General features: G+C 41.8%; 1 protein-coding gene across 5 annotated transcripts in view; it reads left to right on the forward strand.

Annotated features, from left to right (window-relative positions):
* Positions 1-18,333, forward strand: part of LOC145542615 (aldehyde oxidase 1-like) — a 73,855-nt gene that overhangs the window by 33,279 nt on the left and 22,243 nt on the right. For all 5 annotated transcript variants that reach the window (XM_081581790.1, XM_081581789.1, XM_081581793.1 and 2 more), the window contains 7 exons: positions 727-896; positions 1,281-1,407; positions 3,978-4,100; positions 7,737-7,833; positions 11,158-11,282; positions 13,550-13,683; positions 15,618-15,705. In XM_081581790.1, coding sequence (XP_081437916.1) covers positions 727-896; positions 1,281-1,407; positions 3,978-4,100; positions 7,737-7,833; positions 11,158-11,282; positions 13,550-13,683; positions 15,618-15,705 — 864 coding nt within the window. The remainder of the gene's footprint in view (positions 1-726; positions 897-1,280; positions 1,408-3,977; positions 4,101-7,736; positions 7,834-11,157; positions 11,283-13,549; positions 13,684-15,617; positions 15,706-18,333) is intronic.

Below are 18,333 nucleotides of genomic sequence, written 5' to 3' on the forward strand. Positions count from 1 at the left end.
AAGCAATCAAGAAAGCTAACAATTCTCTCATATTTGAAATACTGGAGGAGATGTTGTATTTCTGAATTTCATTTTGGTTAATGAAACACACGTAAGGTATTTATGGTAGCTCAGACAGTACAAGGTATTTATAAAGCCAGTGGCAAGACGTTTTACTCCATGGGTCTCTAAGAAAGAGTAACATTGATGAATCATTACTCAAAATGCAGCTTCCTGTGTCTTCATTCTTTATCAGGGTTGTCTAAGTGATGAGTCTTACCATTGGTAAGACTTCCTCACTCAAAATAGAAAATAAGAAAAGCTCTTGTGATTGAATGCACTTGATATTTTCTACAACCATGGTAATTAGGCTTTTCTGCAAATAGTACACATGACATGCCTAGCTACAAGAGTAAGATAATTTTGATAATGAAAGTTAAGGAAATACATGAGCATTTGTAAAAGGATGTAATTTTATATAATCAAGAAGAAAGATTTATATTCATTTACTTACACAAATAGAATCTATGTTAAAGATATTTGTGGTCTATATTCAAAATAGTGGGGGGAAAAATAAGAACAACACCATGGCTATACATCCCAGTTTGCCTACTGAATTACTGAAATAAGTTTACTGTCCTGGTGTTATTAATAGTGATGTTTTTATTTTCAGAAGTGTTCTGGCTTGAATGTAGAGTTGTGCATAATATGATTATAAAAATGATATGTTGGTTATTGATTAAACAGAATGCAGACCAAAAGCAGCTTTCTCAAGACCCAATTGGCCGTCCCATCATGCACCTGTCTGGTATTAAGCATGCCACGGGCGAAGCCATCTACTGTGATGACATGCCTGTGGTGGACCAGGAACTGTTCTTGACGTTAGTAACAAGTTCAAGAGCTCATGCTAAGATTGTGTAAGTGATAAAGTTTTTATCCAACAAACAATAATGATTGCTTTTGGGGGCTAAGTCATGGTAGTGAAAAGTAATTGTCTGAATTACTGACAAATTACTGTACTGACAAATTATCCTGAAGAGGATAAGCTATTTGTTGGCAATGTCCAGTGTAGATTTGAAGTGAAATGGGATCGAAGGGTAGGATTTACTACACTTTCTCCCTCCACAGAATAACTTCATCGTCCCAGAAATTCGTTCTCGATTGTGTGGCATAGAACTAGTGTAAGGTTGTTGGACATACCTTCCCTCTCCTGTGTCTTATTCTCTGATGAAGCACATTCTCCACGGCCTGCGGGCTGTGGGGCTGCTCTGAGTAGCCCTGTTCTGTGTGTTCTCGTCTAGGTCTATTGATCTGTCCGAAGCTCTCAGCCTGCCCGGGGTGGTGGACATCCTGACTGGGGAAGAACTTCCGATTGTCAACACCTCCGGCTTTGTAACCAACTTTGAGAAAATTCTGTCAACAGATGAGGTACTGCATTTTTGCTTTCTGTTTTAGAAGTAACTTCCTCAGGGTCTTCCCTGGTGGTCCGGTGATTAAGACTCCACGTTTCCACTGTAGGCCGTGTGAGTTCAATCCCTTATTGGGAACCTAAGATTCCACTTGCCTCTCACTGCGGCCAAAAAAGAAAAAAGTAACTTCCTCAGTTATTGGCACTTCATATTCTCTTAAAGTTGAGAAGGCAATGGCAACCCACTCCAGTACTCTTGCCTGGAAAATCCCATGGATGGAAGAGCCTGGTAGGCTGCTGTCTGTGGGGTCGCACAGAGTCGGACACGACTGAAGCGACTTAGCAGCAGCAGCGTTTTCTTAAAGATAGCATTGAATTTGGCATATCATAAAGGATTCCAATATTCTTTGAATGCTTATTATAAATCACTATATTTTAATAGTGAATTAGTTCGAAAACATTCATATTCCACATAAGTAAAGAAGTTGGCTAGTTATATAAAAGACACTTGAGTGTTTTATATTTGCTCCTAATGGGGGTAAGATCATGTGTTGCTTTCATACTTAGGAAAGGATAAATGAGAGGAGAATAACGAGAACTTTTATTTGCTGCTCCTTTCCCTGAGAATCCTTGCCATGATCCCAGTCTCAGTGTGTCCAACGTCCAAGTTCAAGTGATATCTCCACTATGCAGCCTTTCCTTATCCTTTAACCCAGGAGTTCTCTTCGTCTCTGAACTCGCCCTGGCTCATTCATTCATACACTGTGTATTCAACAGGCATCTTTTAAGTGAGCACCTGCTGCAGGTGAACAAGACCCGTGTGGTCCTTGTCCTCGCAGAACTTAAGGAGAAGGCAAAGTGAACCTGTATTTACACTTTCTACCCTGTACTGAGCTTATTTATTTCTGTGTCTTATCTATTTCCTCTATCTGGTAAAATGTCTAGAGTGAGAGCCCATGTCTGATTCATCTGTAGATTCATCTGCTTCCTACAAAGCAGGGTAAATAAGCAGAGGAACAGTGATAGCACTATTGCCACTTGAAAGTTTCAAATGATAAAAAACATTGACTACTGTATCTAAAGTCATGAGGAAATGCAGCGAGGGCGGTGTCCAGAAGATTTTCTGCTTAACTTCCATTCAGTGTTCACCCAAAAGAGCTTCATCATTTGAAAGAGTCTCTGCCTCTGGCTTTCACTAGGAGGCTTAGCTGATAAAAATGAAAGTTTGGTGACTGAGTGTCTGAGGTCAAGGTTGAACTCTCCCAAGGCAGGGCTGTGTGGTCCTGTGTGGCAGAAGATGATGAGAACTATGGCTTTTGCATAAATGTTAACTAGACAAGCAAAGCCATCTTGGGCCACACGATAGCACAACTCCTGAGGTGTGGGCACATTGACTCTGAGCATCTCAGGGGCGTGCCTGTGCACCAGGTCACATAGCAGACCCCATGTGTGTGGCGAGCAGAGAGCAGAGCCATTGTGAAGGATTGTCTCGGTTAGTTTCGTTCCTATTTTAACATTTGTCCTTATCATGCTATATCTTTAAAAAATCATTGCATTGCAGAAATTTTAAACACACACACAAAATAGAGGAGACTACAATGAATCCCCATAAACCCATCATCCAGCTTCAACAATAATTAACATCTGCAGTTCTTGTTTCATTCATCTCCCCACTGACCCCACCCACCTACACCCAACAAATACATGTGTGTGCGTGTGTGTGTGTGTGTGTGTGTGTGTGTGTGTGTGTGTGTGTGTACGTGGGCGCCTGTGCTGGATTTAACTCTTTCTTACTACCATTTTTATCTGGTGATAAAACTACTATATGCTTACTGTAGAAAAGACCTAATAATCTAACGTCAATCTGAAAAATGAGTGATTATGTTTTGATCTGGATCACAATAAAAGGTGGGAAAGAGAATCCAATGGTCCCATGACTTCTTCCAGTCCTGACTATTTCACTTTTCCAGAGCCTTGGTTTTGTGTTTCCCCATCCACTTTCTGCCCTGGTCCCTGGGTGAACGCCTTAGGCCATCTGCCTCCCCCACCTGCAGGTGAAGTGGTGACCACTCCCAACTCACTCTTGGCTCCTACAATCATGTCTCTCCCTGAAAAAGCCTGTGCTCCCCAGTTCAGGGCAGAGACCACTGTCCCCTCCCTCTTTCCTCTCTGGGTGAGATGGTCTTGACCTTCTAGTCCTTCCTGTCATGAAGGCAGAAATCTCCTCTCAGAATGGCCCCGCTCCCAGTGTGGCAGCCCGAGGTCAAACCATGTGACTGACTCTCGTAGGCCAGATAGCCCTCAAGCATCCTCAAAGCCTGATTCTGCTCTACATGAGGCAGCATCACACCAGTCCCTCTTCAGCCACTGCTGCCAACGATGGAGCAAAAAGTCCTCACTCTCCCAGTGCAGAGACTTCCCAGAGGTCAGCGGGCCAACTCTGACAAATGGACTTCTCTACGGAAGCCTTCCTTAACCACGGCACTATGGTGAAGTGTGTCTAGCTCTGTGCTGGCAGGAGGAAGATGAACAGAAGGAAAGGACTTGCTGCCTGCCCTCCTTGGAACTAGAAGTCTCTTCTGTATTGCAGGTGTCTTGTGTGGGTCACCTTATCTGCGCCGTGATAGCTGATTCCGAGGTCAAGGCAAAGCGAGCCGCTCAGCAAGTAAAGATTGTCTACCAAGATTTGGAGCCGCTGATCCTAACCATTGAGGTAATGAGTTCAAGGGTGGGGCCAGAAGAGCATATTTCAATAGTGTATCAGTTCAAATGCCAGAAACAGGAAAGAAAATCTGACTCAAAGTGGCTTCCAAAACTCAGGGGCTTTGTTTTTCCTCAAACTCTATCACTATTAGCAAAAAAGCTAGTCTTCCGACTCTCCTCCCTGCTCCGCATGGTCCAGGCTTTATCTCCTGTGGTCATAGGATGGCAGAGAGAACACCATCAACTCAGCACCCCACGAGTCCTGGGACCCAGCGTCACCAGGCATTTGGCTCACATATCCCTCTCTGGATTCATGACAGGCAACAGCTGTTGGTTACTGCTGGGGGGTCAGATTTCTTTGAGGTTCATAGGCTGTATAGGGAGTGATGGAGACCTCAACAGAAATCTGAGCACTGTTTGGAAGGGGCAGGTGAAAAGAATGCCAGATGGGCACCCAGCCATGTCCAGGAGAGGGGGCACACCCAGGACTCTATATCCACCTTCACCGGGACTCTTTTAGGTATATAGTGAAAACCAACAAGAAGCTCCATGAAGCATATACCGTGACCCTAGTTTTAGATCCTTTAATGCATATCTTAAGTAAGTATGAGAAACAGATCCTATGATGCTTACAGCTATTTTGGCAACTTGAACAAATTGGGAAACTGCATTTCCTATCCTGTTTCTTAAAAACTATTTTGAAATTTATAAGGTTTTAAGACTCATCTCCATGAAGTGATATGAGTATTCTTCTGCATATATTTCATTGGTTCTTATTATTTATGAAGTAATAAAAGCATGAAAGTTGGGAAAACAGCATGAATAGATTAGATTCAGCACATACAGACCGAATGTAATCTGGGAATACAATATTATCTCCACGACATAATGAATAAATTGTTCTCTAGGGGACTAGCATGCTCTGAGGCAGAAAATAAGGAAATGAGTTGGCCAAGATTAGTGTCTCCAGGAGAACTTGACCTTGGGTATATTTCCTGTCATGTTGCTTTATGCCAAGAACATAGAGTTTGTTTCTGGACAATGTCCTCAGTGTTTTGAAATTAAAAAAGAATTATGTCAAGGAAACAAAAATAAAAAAGTTTAGTTGGAGTCAAAGAGTGATTAGGCTTTCCAAATTTTCCTGGCCAGTTTCAGATTCATTCTGTTCCCGTCTTAAACCCTTTTCATTCATACGTTGCCTCGTATACTTGCTGACTTTATACATTCCTTCCCCAACATTTTGTTTTAGAGTTAGAATTCTTAGTAAGGATTTATTTGCGTAATATTTTATCAAAAATTTTGTTTGTAATTCTTTGCCAAATTCCAGTGACTAAGTATTTTCCCTTACCCCACCCCCACCCTGCTTTCCAGCCAAATAAAATTCCAAAAGCAAATAGATACCACTCTCTTCCCACCCCCACCTCCACCCCCATCCCTAACTTGGACCAGCACAGCTCGAATTGTCTGCCACAGTACCCCAATATCAAATACCAAGCTTTGACATCGCGAAGAAGAAATACCTCATGTTTCTATCAAAGGTTAAGCTCTCCAAGATCAATCAACTAAATCAAGAAGAGTTACTCAAAGTGTATAGCAAGGAAATATGCCTTGTTTCATACATACTACAGTTCTTTTATCACTTTCCTGGCCAAGAAATATTCAGGAAATTATCTCTGAGTTACTCAAAGAGCAAGCAGCAAAAGGCTAAACTCAAAGGAAAAAAAAAACTGGATGTATAAAACTTAATTTCTATTTTGAACCTGGAATATCTGAGTCTTAGATTAATAAGTGGAGAAGGCAATGGCAACCCACTCCAGTACTCTTGCCTGGAAAATCCCATGGACGGAGGAGCCTCGTAGGCTGCAGTCCATGGGGTCGCAAAGAGTCAGACAGGACTGAGTGACTTCAGTTTCACGTTTCACTTTCATGCATTGAAGAAGGAAATGGCAACCCATTCCAGTGTTCTTGCCTGGAGAATCCCAGGGACGGGGGAGCCTGGTGGGCTGCCGTCTATGGGGTCGCACAGAGTCAGACACGACTGAAGCGACTTAGCAGCAGCAGCAGCAGCAACAGCAGCAGATTAATAAGAGATCATATGATTTGTTATACAGCAGACACTAACACAACATTGTAAAGCAATTATAGTCCAATAAAAAAAAAGAAAATCATATGAATTGATTCCAGTAGGAAGTATGTTATCAATTAAAATAGGATAAAAACAAATGGATCTCCATCACTATCACTCATGTCTAACCTAGCTTATGCTGTTTTGAATTTTTAATAGCTTGAATGGGGAAATGCTATCAAAACTTTTGGCCCCAAGAGTCAGGCTGATAACCATGGTGAGAGAGCTGTGCTCCCAACCAGAATCTCTCATCAGTTGTCACGATCAACAATGTGACCATAGCTAACACCTAGAGCTCTCTGTGTTCCAAACAGGTTTCCTATATAAGTCACTAAATGCTCACAACAATCCTGTGAGGTAAAAACTGTTATTATCCCCATTCTGATGCGGAAACTGAAAGGCTGAGTTACCCAAAGTCACACAGTTAATCAACAATAGAAGCAATCAACAAACACTCTATCAAAGACCCCAGGACTCATGGTAGTAGAAACAAACCAACCCATTTTTTGAATGGAGGAAATGGCAGAATCACAATAGCATATCCATAAGGTATATTGATAGGTCTAGACACTTACTGGTGGCCAAAGGGAACCAAAGTTTGGAGAATTCCTAGCTGCCACCAGGCTGGAATTTCATGGATGGACAATAATCTGTTGTAGAAATACTCCCAGGAGCTGACATGTCACATTTGCCAAGGACCCAGGGATTACAACAAGATGAATTCCCAAGGATAGGTAGGAAAACCAACCTAGATTTTTTAGCTACATCCCTGATAATGTGTACTACTATTATAGTCCTTCACTAGGCATCCAGAGGAAGCCATTTAGGAACCAGTATATAAGTGGATTTGTGGTACCCACTCTAGACTTGGAATCTTACTTCCAGGGCTGGAAGTCCCAAGTGCAAATGCTGGACTCATTCCCCCAGAGGAGAAGCTTGGGACTGGCAGTCAAGGCCACCATGTCCTTATCCCTAGAGTGTCTTCAGATAGCATTAACAGAACATTTGTTATATGCCATGTAAGCTCTTTCATGCCTCATTTCATTTTATTCTTTCCACAACCCTATTGGAACTGTGTGTACAACTCTACTTTCATTTTACAGATGAGGCTCAAAGAGGTGAAGTAATAGACCCACAGTCAAATATCTAGTACATTAGAAGATGGACACAACTCCAACTGGGTCCAGAGCCCAAGATTTAAGTCCCTGCACCTTGTTACCCTGGCTGCATAACATGGGCTGTGGAATGAAGAGAATAATTGGCCTGGAAACATTAGTTCCACCACCTTGGTGCTAGGTGTTTTCTAAGCAGGTTTTTTTTTTTGACTCAGTGAGGACATTTGCATTTGCTCCTTGGAGAGTCTCTCTGCAGCATGGTTCTTAACCCAGCTCATGGGGTCCTGATGAAGGTGCATGTGATGCCAGAGCAAGAGAAGCACTGCCCAGACTCAGATGATGCAGCACCATATGTGGCTGCTGCTGTGGGGCTGGGGGGGGGCTCACTTTTCTGTTCTCCTTCTAGGATGCTATACAACACAAGTCCTTCTTTGAGAAAGAGAGGAAACTGGAGTGTGGAAATGTGGATGAAGCATTTAAAATGGTGGATCAAATTCTTGAAGGTAAAACTATCGTTAACAAATGATGAGAGAGGAAGCAGTCCTGGACCTCCCTTGTCATGGCTCCAGCTGTTAGTTATACAGATGGTGTCTGTTTTCCCAAAGGTCGGGAAACTGAAGCTCAGAGTGGTTAAGGAGCAGGACCACGGTCATGTTAGACAGCAGCCACTACTACTGCTACTAGTCATGTTAGACAGCAGCCACCATGAAACATTGTGGATTGGTAGCTTTTGTAAGGATTTCCAAAGCCCATGTTTCTTTCTCTGTCATCCTTTCTGATTTCTCCTTCACCCCTCTCCATCTCTGCTTTCTCCTTCCTTTCCTCTCTCCCTCCTTGTCTCCTTCCCCTACTTCCTTGCAGACTTCCTTTCGTTACATATATATGCAGTTAAATTTCCCTCTTGGAAAATAGGTGACTTGAGCTTTCCAACAAAATTTTTGTAACTTTTTGTTTTGAAATAGTTTGAAGTTTCAGGAAAGTTGCAGAAACATTAGAGAACCTCCTAATTATCCTTTACTCAGATTCCGCAATAAACATTTCACTACACCTGCTTTATCGTTCTGTGTGTGTGTGTGTGTATCTCTCTGCCTCTGTCTCTTAGCTTGTCCTCCTGTCTGTCTGTCTCTGTATGTATGTATATTCCTGTGCCCCTTGGAATTCTGGAGTTGGAAGATCCAGGGCAGCCTAGGAATGTGTTTTTCACTAATTTTAACAGTGCTCTAGGTGATTCTTAGGATTAGTAAAATCTGGCAAACACTCAATGGTGAGTTTATTTTGTGGGAGAGAAGGAAGGAACATTTCTGCACAGAGAGTCCATGGTGAGAGTATCTTAGAAATACTGATATTGACAGCAGTTCCTCCACTTGCTCCATAATATGTCCATGCGCTGTTTGTTCCATAATATGTTTCTGTGTGAGAATTCGATTATTGTGTTTGTCCTTGACATATTATTTAATTATTTCGTTTAGTTAGGTAAGTTGTTCAATCTATCTCTTTCTTGAATTTTAAGTTGCCCATACCCTATACAGCCCAGCGGTAAAGAATCCACCTTAATGCAAGAGACGTGGGTTTGATCCCTGGGTCAAGAAGATCCCCTAGAGAAGGAAATGGCAACCCACTCCAGTGTTCTTGCCTGGGAAATCCCATGGACAGAGGAGCCTGGCAGGCTACAGACTATACGGTGACAAAGACTCGGACATGACTTAGAGACTGAACAGTAGCACAATACCCTATTGATAAGTATAAAAGTGAACAGGAAGCTGTAAAATGGACACTTGTACTACTTTTAAATTTTCATTCTCTTGACTCAAAGGGATTTTATTCTTACTCTCCAATTGTCGTTTTGATGAAGAATTTATGACTACTTGTTTCAATGAGAGATAACTGGAGATGCTAATTATGATGGTACTTAATCTGCCCCTTAGGAAACCAGATGCTCCAAGAAAAAAGACTATTTAAAAGATTAAATATGTTGAGCATCGCATCAAGTCTTGAACTGTGTTCTTGAAGGGAATGATACTATTGTTGACTTCTACCAACTGTGAAGATATATATCTCAGCTTTACATAATGGCTGTGTCATAGCCCTTGTTTTTTAGTGGCTCAGTCATGTCAGACTCTTGGTGACTCCATGGACTGTAGCCCACCAGGCTCCTCTGTCCATGAGATTTCCCAGGCAAGAATGCTGAAGTGGGTTGCCATTTCCTTCTCCAGATGAGCTTCACAACCCAGGAATCAAACCCACATCCCAGAGAGACTTTAAAGAATTTCGTTTACAAATGAGCCCAGTAAGGTTGGAGAGACATGAAGTCGACCAGGAATCAAATCTATCTAAGTTTCTCACCTCTGAAGTTAGCGTTCTCTCCTCTACGTTATGCAGCTTCTCACTCATTTCTGTGAAACCCCATTAGCTGGTTTGGGCTTTACACTGAGAGAGTGGATAACAGTCTCCATAGCAGGATTTGCAGGAGAACTCTGAAACTAAAATGATCTTCCCCATACCCTGTCCTACTGGAGAGACTCCTTCATATCTTAAAGGCTTTTCGTCTTTAAGGAACTCATTAAAATGTAAATACGCCTGAAGGAATCACTCCTAAGCCCATCCTGGGATAAATTTTATCTCAGGGATTAGTTGAACAAATTGGTTTTCGGCCTAGAGAGTTGTGAGCCACACTGTAGAGTGAGGAGAGGGCACCGTGGGTCCAGGTCGGTGGGGTGGGCAGCACAATGTAACAGGGTCTAAAATATTGCCCACCTGATGGGTTTAAGCAGAAACAACTCTGTCTAATATTTGTTAGCTCTGTATTTTTTAAACTTAACCACGTTAATTCTGTGTGGATAGGTGGAATCACTAATATTGTATACCATGGATTTGATCTTACTGACAAATGGGTTTTTGATGTACATTTTTGATAAAAACTTCAATTGAAATTGAGATCCGGGTTCTTGACATTGTAATCTTCATATGTTATTAAAGAAGTAGAATCTACTTATTCTTCTGTACTCTCTTTACTCAGATTTTGGATAAGATAGGAAGTCCAGATTCTCATATAAAAGATTTTCTTGGGAATCCCTCTCAAATAATTTACAAATCACTCTTATTGGATACATTTTTAGTTTGTAAAAGTTCTGCTTTCCACCTAACATGATGACCAACAAGTTGTATTCTGTTTTGTTTTTTTTTACTTCTGTTTTTATTTTTTGCCCTGTTTTCCAATGGGTTACTCATACACTTTTTAGAATTCTATTTTTACTTATGTATAGTGGTTTGAGTGTATCTCTTTGTGAATTTTTTTTTAGTGGTAGTTCTAGATGTTAAATTTATAGCATATTTGGTAGTGACACTTTATCAGTTTGAGTAAATTATAAAAACTTTACCTCCCTTTATCCCTTTACTCTCCCGTATTTATAATATGCATGCATGCTAAGTCACTTCAGTCAAGTCTGACTTGTGCCTTCCAGAGCCTTCTTCTGCTTCTTTTACTATGTATAATGTCCAGGATAGTTAGCTGCACTTACAAGAAAGAACAGAGAGAAGTACATCTACTCCATCTTGTCTTGGACTTCTCCTTGCCATAGTATTTTACTCTGGAAAGTCACACATTCCTCCCTAGGACTCTGTGACTTACTGTATTGGCAGATACAACAAATTACCCTGCAGAACTCTTAGTTCTCAATAAAAGCTAACTACTGTTGTTTGTGGCCCTTCACCACACAGCCTGCTGCCCAAGCAGAAGCACTGGTGCTTGACTTTCTCCATAGTGAGATAACACTCAGGGAGGTGCTCTCAGATAGCGTCATTGATTCTGGTGTGCTTTCCTCTAACAGGTGAAATACACATAGGAGGTCAAGAACACTTTTATATGGAAACCCAAAGCGTGCTGGTTGTTCCCAAAGGAGAGGATCAAGAAGTCGATGTCTATGTGTCTACTCAGTTTCCTAAATTCGTACAGGTAAGGTGGGGCCATAGGGAGGGGATGTGGCTAAGTGGTTGCTGCCAACAAGATACAACAAGAACAATTAGAGGTTAAAATGTCATTTTAGAAACTAAGGAGTTTAGAGTACTAATAGCCATATCCTTTTGGGTGTTAATGTCCATACACCTTTACAACTTGTAAGGTATTATGAAAGCAGTGGTCTTCTCTTTGTGGACCTGTAACTTTACAACCAGCAGGTCTCTTTTGCTATACTCTTGGCACTGTTAAGACTACAAAAGAGGTGATGACACTAGTCAACACTGCTGTATGTGAAAGTTGGTAAGAGATAGATCCTAAGAGCTCTTGTCACAATGAGAAATTTTTTTCTTTTGATTGTATCTATATGTGATGATGGATATTATCTAAACCTATCATGGTGATTAATATATGTAAATCAAGGCATCATGCTGTACGCCTTAAACTTATACAGTGATGTATGTCAATTCAGTTCAGTCGCTCAGTCGTGTCCGACTTTCTGCGACCCCATGAACCACAGCACGCCAGGCCTCCCTGTCCATCACCAACTCCCGGAGTTTACCCAAACTCATGCCCACTGAGTCAGTGATGCCATCCAACCATCTCATCCTCTGTCATCCCCTTCTCCTCCTGCCCTCAATCTTGCTTAATAAAACTGAGAAAAAAAATTGACAAAGAAAAGTCTGCCCTCCAAACCCTATAGTCACCTAATTCACATGAAGCAATTAGGAAAGTGTATTGAGCAGAATACAGCCAAGTGCTAAATCAGCTAAGTCAGAATTTACAGAGGAGGGAGAATTAAGAGAATGGAGGTTCCTGAAGCCTTAGAATCATCTGGGAAATTCCATGAAGATGAAGTCTTAAGTCTGGATTTACAGTGAGAATGAAGCTTGTCTACAGATGGCGAGAAAAGAGGCCGTTTCCAGGCAGTTGCCCACCAAGATCAAATGCCACTCATTCATTCATTCATCCATTCATTCATCTCTTTGGCAAACCCTTTTTGCCTGTGTCCTGTAGGCCAGGCAGTGTGCGTGTAAAGAGGGAATAATAGTACAGACTGGCCATGCTAGAATGGAAGATGTGCCTAGGGTGGCTAGTTTAAGCATCAGGGTGAAAGTAAGGGGAATTGACACTGGGGTCTTCATTCAGTAGGTCACAAGGAGCCAGTGTCATTACCAGAGCAAGAGGGAATGTGGAGAATGAGGCCTCTGAGAAGGGCTGGGCAAATTCCATTTTAGTCCTGTTCTGTTTCTCACTCCTTGAGTTACCTTGGGCTTATCACCTCACCCTTGGGCTCCCCACCTACACCAGCCTGGCACTCTGTGACTACCGAGAGGGCTGGGATGGGGAGGTGGTGGGAAGGAGGCTCAAGAGGGAGGGGATATATATATATATATATATATTGGTTATATATATATATATGACCAATTTGCATTGTATGGTAGAAACCAACACAATATTGCAAAGCAATTATCCTCCAATTTTAAAAAAAAGTAAAATGAAAAAGACTTAATGACCTCAGACATTAGCATGGCAAGGAAGAACAAGACCTACATCCAGGGAAGACCTGCTAGCCAACTTCATCCAAATGGGAAGTGAGGCATGCTCATTCTCCAGTAGAGACAGTGATGTGCAGGGAAAAGATCCAGTCTGAGAAAGGCTTGGAAGACCCAAAATCTCACTGCTGCAGGAAACATATCTCTAGGAGTCAGTCTGAAAAGGATACCTTACGTGTAGTTCATGAGGGAAAAAAAAATTTTTTTAAATTTTATCATCACAAAAATATCTCATTGATATTGAAAGGACTTTTTTTTCTTTGCTGAGTGCATGCTCGCTTGTGTCCGACTCTTTGTGACCCATGACCCCTTGGACTCTAGTCCCCTAGGCTTCTCTGTCCATGGGATTTTCCAGGCAAGAATACTGGAGTGGGTTGCCATTTCCTACTCCAGGAGATCTACCCAGCTCAGGGATCAAACCAGCCTCTCTTGCAATTCCTTCATTTGGCAGGCAGTCTCTTTACTGCTATGCCACCTGGGAATTCAGTTGAAAGGACTATGTAATATAAATGATAGTTTTGGCACTGTCCTTACAGCCAAATACCACTGAGATCAGCCTGGATGCCTTCTTAGGTTTTTGGAAATCATCCCATTATTTAGTATAGCCACAGAGTTTGTGTATCACATACATTAAGTAGTCAAAACATGTAAGACTGATCCACTCCCTTGCTGCATAGGAGTCAGATTAATGAGAACTGTTATCATTCACAGGACATAACTGCTTCAGTCTTGAAGGTCGCAGCTAACAAGGTCATGTGTCACGTAAAGCGTGTTGGCGGGGGCTTTGGGGGGAAGGTGACAAAAGCTGGCATCCTGGCAGCCATCGCTGCATTTGCTGCAAACAAGTAAGTGGAGAGAATCTGTTCAATAGACTAAAACTCAAATGAGGTCATGTTGAATATTCTCAACATTGTGGAATCTCAACATTAAGGAAGCATCTGAGTCAAGAATAGCATATAATATACGAATGCACAAACTGCTGGCTTATTATGACTTCTTCATTTTATATTCTCAAGCTACATAGTTTAAAAACAAAAATGAGGATCAGTTACTGAAAAGAATAAAAAGCGCAGTTAAAAAATGTGCCTGGAGAGTAGACAGAAGCAGATCCTGAAAAGATGAGATTACTTCTTAGCACCTGTATATATATATAAATGTATATATACATATACAGGTCAATTCAACCTTTTGCAATAGATATGTGTATTGATCTGTGAATCTATATATATCGATATATACATATATCTCAAAAGGTTCATAAACACATATAATTAGATATAAAATACATCTCAAAATGTGTGTATATATATATTCCCTTAATTAAAATGGGTATTTTGCTTTTTTTATGCTTGCATGTGTGCTCAGTCGCTTCAGTCATGTCCAACTCTTTGTGACCCTATGGACTGTAGCCCTCCAGGCTCCTCTGTCCATGGCATTCTCCAGGCAAGAATACTGGAGTGGGTTGCCATGCCCTCCTCCAGGGGATCTTCCCGACCCAGGGATGGAAGCCTCATCTCCCTTGGCTCCTGCATTGCAGGCAGATTCTTTACTGCTGAGCCACCAAGGAAGCCCCTTTGTTATGCTTGCCTTTATTTATAGTACCATTTTCCCTTAAGGGTGTCAACACAGAACCAAAGAAAATTGTCTTTGGAGCAGGCACACATAGAAGGCTGAATTTCTTCGCTAAATAATATAGGTCAACTCTTCTGTCCCATGACACACGAAGACCTTGATTCCAGACCTGCCCTGTCAGGGAGTACTTGGCAGTCAGACACCTCCCGAGTCCCTCCATTTGTTCAGTTCAGTTCAGTTCAGTCGCTCAGTTGTGTACGACTCTTTGCGACCCCATGGACTGCAGCACACCAGGCTTCCCTGTCCATCACCAAATCCCGGAGCCTACTCAAACTCATGTCCATTGCATCGGTGTTGCCATCCAACCATCTCATCCTCTGTCATCCCCTTCTCCTCTTGCCTTCAATCTTTCCCAGCATCAGGGTCTTTTCAAATGAGTCAGTTCTTCACATCAGGTGACCAAAGTATTGGAGTTTCAGCTTCAGCATCAGTCCTTCCAATGAATATTCAGGACTGATCTCTTTTAGGATGGACTGGTTGGACTTTCAGTCCAAGGGACTCTCAAGAGTCTTCTCCAACACCACAGTTCAAAAGCATCAATTCTTTGGCACTCAGATTTCTTCATAGTCCAACTCTCACATCCATACATGACTACTGGAAAAACCATACCTTTGCCTAGACAGACCAGTTGGCAAAGTAATGTCTCTGCTTTTTAATATGCTGTCTAGGTCGGTCATAGTTTTTCTTCCAAGGAGCAAGCGTCTTCTAATTTCATGGCTGCAGTCACCATCTGTGGATTTTGGAGCCCAAAAGAATAAAGTCTGTCACTATTTCCATTGTTTCCCCATCTATTTGCCATGAAATGATGGGACCAGATGCCATGCCTCCATTTGTAACCATCTCTAATGTGGCCCTGGGACTGTTTGCCCATCACGGAGGTTGTCATTCCCAGTGGGAAACCACCCCCAAAGCAATACCCTAGAGCCCCTCCCATGAATAGTGATTGCCAGGCGCTGTTCCCTGACCCAGAGGAGGGGAGGCCACAGTGTCTGCCTGAGAATCACACAGCTGGGCTCAGGGGGTCACTCTGTTGTTCTGTGATGTGTGTGGCTTGCACTCAGGCTCCCGTTAGGAGTTCCATAAACACTGGATAATTCCAGTTTGGTAAAAGAGTTTACTTCTCCTGATTCTTTTTCTTCTGTGTTAGGCATGGTCGTCCAGTCCGCTGCATTCTGGAACGAGGAGAAGACATGTTAATAACTGGAGGCCGCCACCCTTACCTTGGAAAGTATAAAGTGAGTTGAGGTGGGGGTGGGGGGCTTTATGTTGAAATATAACATTGCAGAAAGGCAGAGGGCAGCATCTGGCTACTCTCTAATGGGGATTACCAAGGAGCAAATCAACAAACTGTGATTCAAATTTCTCTTCCTTGTGCTCACTACTGGCTGGTTCAGTGAAGCTTTTCTGCTTTGCCCAAAGATGTCAGTTTGTAAAAAAATTACTAGCTGGTACTTGACTGCTACAGAGTGCAAAACTGGAAACAGGAGTATGTACATACTTCCATGAAAGTAGATCTGATAATCACACTATTCCCACATTTTTATATGTGGGAGGTAAAAATAGAGTAATTTCCATAACAATTGTTTGCCAACAGGTTCTTCATTTTTCAGTATGTCAAGGGTATTTCCCTGGTGGCAGAGATGGTAAAGAATCTGCCTGCAATGCAGGAGACCTGGGTTCGATCCCTGGGTCGGGAAAATCCCTTGGAGAAGGGAATGGCTACCCACTCCAGTATTCTTGTCTGGAGAATTCCATGGACAGAGGAGCCTGGCAGGCTACAGTCCATGGGTTCTTAATGAGTCAAACACAACTGAGCAACTAACACACTTTTCATTTTCGTTAAACTCTGTCCCAGAAATTCCTAATTCTTAGAAAAATTTCCATAGCAGAAAATAAGTGTTCTTTTGCTTTATAAAAATAAGTTTACTTGTCAGAGTGGGCTAACTGAAAACTCTTACGGACTTAGACCTTTTTTGTGTTAATTATTGCTCAAGTAACAGCCCAGTGCCATCATTGGAGGGTGAGAGTTGGGGGAGAAGAGGAGAGAACTCTGCTGTTCATTCACAGATTCAATTATTTTTTATCTAACAACACCACCATCATCCCCTCGGATTTAAATCTGCTAAATTAAATAAAATTTAAAATTCAGTTCCACAGTTGCATTAACTGTATTTCAAGTGCTCAGAAACCACCTATGGCTAGTGGCCGCCATATTGGTCACGTAGATAGAGAACACTGCCATCATCACAGGAAGTTCCGTCAGATAGCACTGCTCTAAATACTCTTTGTCTTCCACTGGCTCTTCTGCAAAGGATGGCAGACAAGGGAAGGGAAGAGAGGGGGAACAGAAGTGTCATGTGGGAGATGTTTTAAGCACCAGGCCTGGAAGAGTTGGTCCTTTCCTTAATCTACACATTAATGGCCAGAACTTTGCCACCTACATGCAAGGGAGGATGGGAAATGTAGTCTTCCAATGTGCCCAGGATGAAAGACAGCACGATTTGTTAAACACATTGCATCATTTCTACCACAACTAGTGTACCTGTTAGAAGGTAGTGAATGGATCTTTTTCAACTTATATTCACCCTAAGCTATATTTTGAATTTGGTTTAGTTCAATTGAAATTAATTGGGGAAAACTTTGTCCTAAAAGAGATAACATTTTAGTAGTTGAGGGAAAAATAAGACTTATACATATGAAATCATTATGAAAGCATAATAATCTCATGTTAAAACTATGGGGAGAGATGAGTATGGGCTGGAGTGTATACAGGATACTTCTTAGAGAAGGTGAAATGTAAATGACCTTCAAGAATGGATGGGCAGAAAGAAGTCATACCGGGTGATGGGACAGAAGCAGCATCAATGCAGAGGTGAGTTACACGTGGCATGATTGTTAGGAACAGGAGTAAGGTGAGAAGGGGAATCAGAACCCCAGAGTGCTTACTGGAAAGCAGTAGAAAGTAAGATGAGTTGGGTTAGGTGATGCCAGTTTCAGAGTGAGCTGAGAATCCCAGGATGCAGGTTTAAACTTGATCTCATAAAGAGTGAGACTGAGTAGATCCTTGACCAGTCAAGTGTCATAACCAAACATGGGTGCTTTGGGGGGAAAATATGATGGCACTGAGCAGGATGGCTTAGGGAGGCAAGAGGATGAAGGCAGGCAGACCACCAGGAGGCAGCTGATGTGTTCAGACATGAAACAGTTGGGGTCTGAGCTGTGACAGTAAGATGTGGAAAAAAATGGGTCCCAAAGCTATTATGGTATAAAATAAAATAGAATTTGGTGACAGACTTAGCAAAATATAATGGAGAAAAACAACCACAAGCCTGACTCAGAGGTTTCTAGAAGAAAGAGCCAAGTTGGAGGAGGAAACAGTCTAGAGGGACAGTGATGAGTTTATTTGTGTATTTCAGAAAGAAGTGACAACGGGATATTGTTGTGGGAATATCCTTCATCGATATGGGACACTATTGAAAAGACTGGATTATAATTATAGAAACTGTCAGCATAGTGGTGATTAAGACCATGAGAAAATAATATGTTCTGATGGAGGGTAGTGTGAGGAAAGGAGATGATATTAATAGTATTTAATAATATTAGTAGTCATTTATATTTAGGACACTTGCTAGGTTTCAGTCACTTACCTGTGATTTTCTGCATTACCTTATTTACTGCCATGTCACAGATAGTCAGAGAGGTTATATAAATTGCTTGAGATCATAGAGTGGGTTTCGGGGCAGAACCAGAACTCAAACTTAAACTGCTGAATTCATAGTTCATCCCCTTGACTTTGGTTTGAATTTGGTCGCATTCAACAAAAATCATTAAAATGAACTTTACTTAGCTCAGAAACATTGAAT

Source organism: Giraffa tippelskirchi, chromosome 3 (genome assembly GCF_054371585.1).
Source record: "Giraffa tippelskirchi isolate mGirTip1 chromosome 3, T2T-mGirTip1v1.2.pri, whole genome shotgun sequence".
Lineage (NCBI taxonomy): Eukaryota > Metazoa > Chordata > Mammalia > Artiodactyla > Giraffidae > Giraffa > Giraffa tippelskirchi.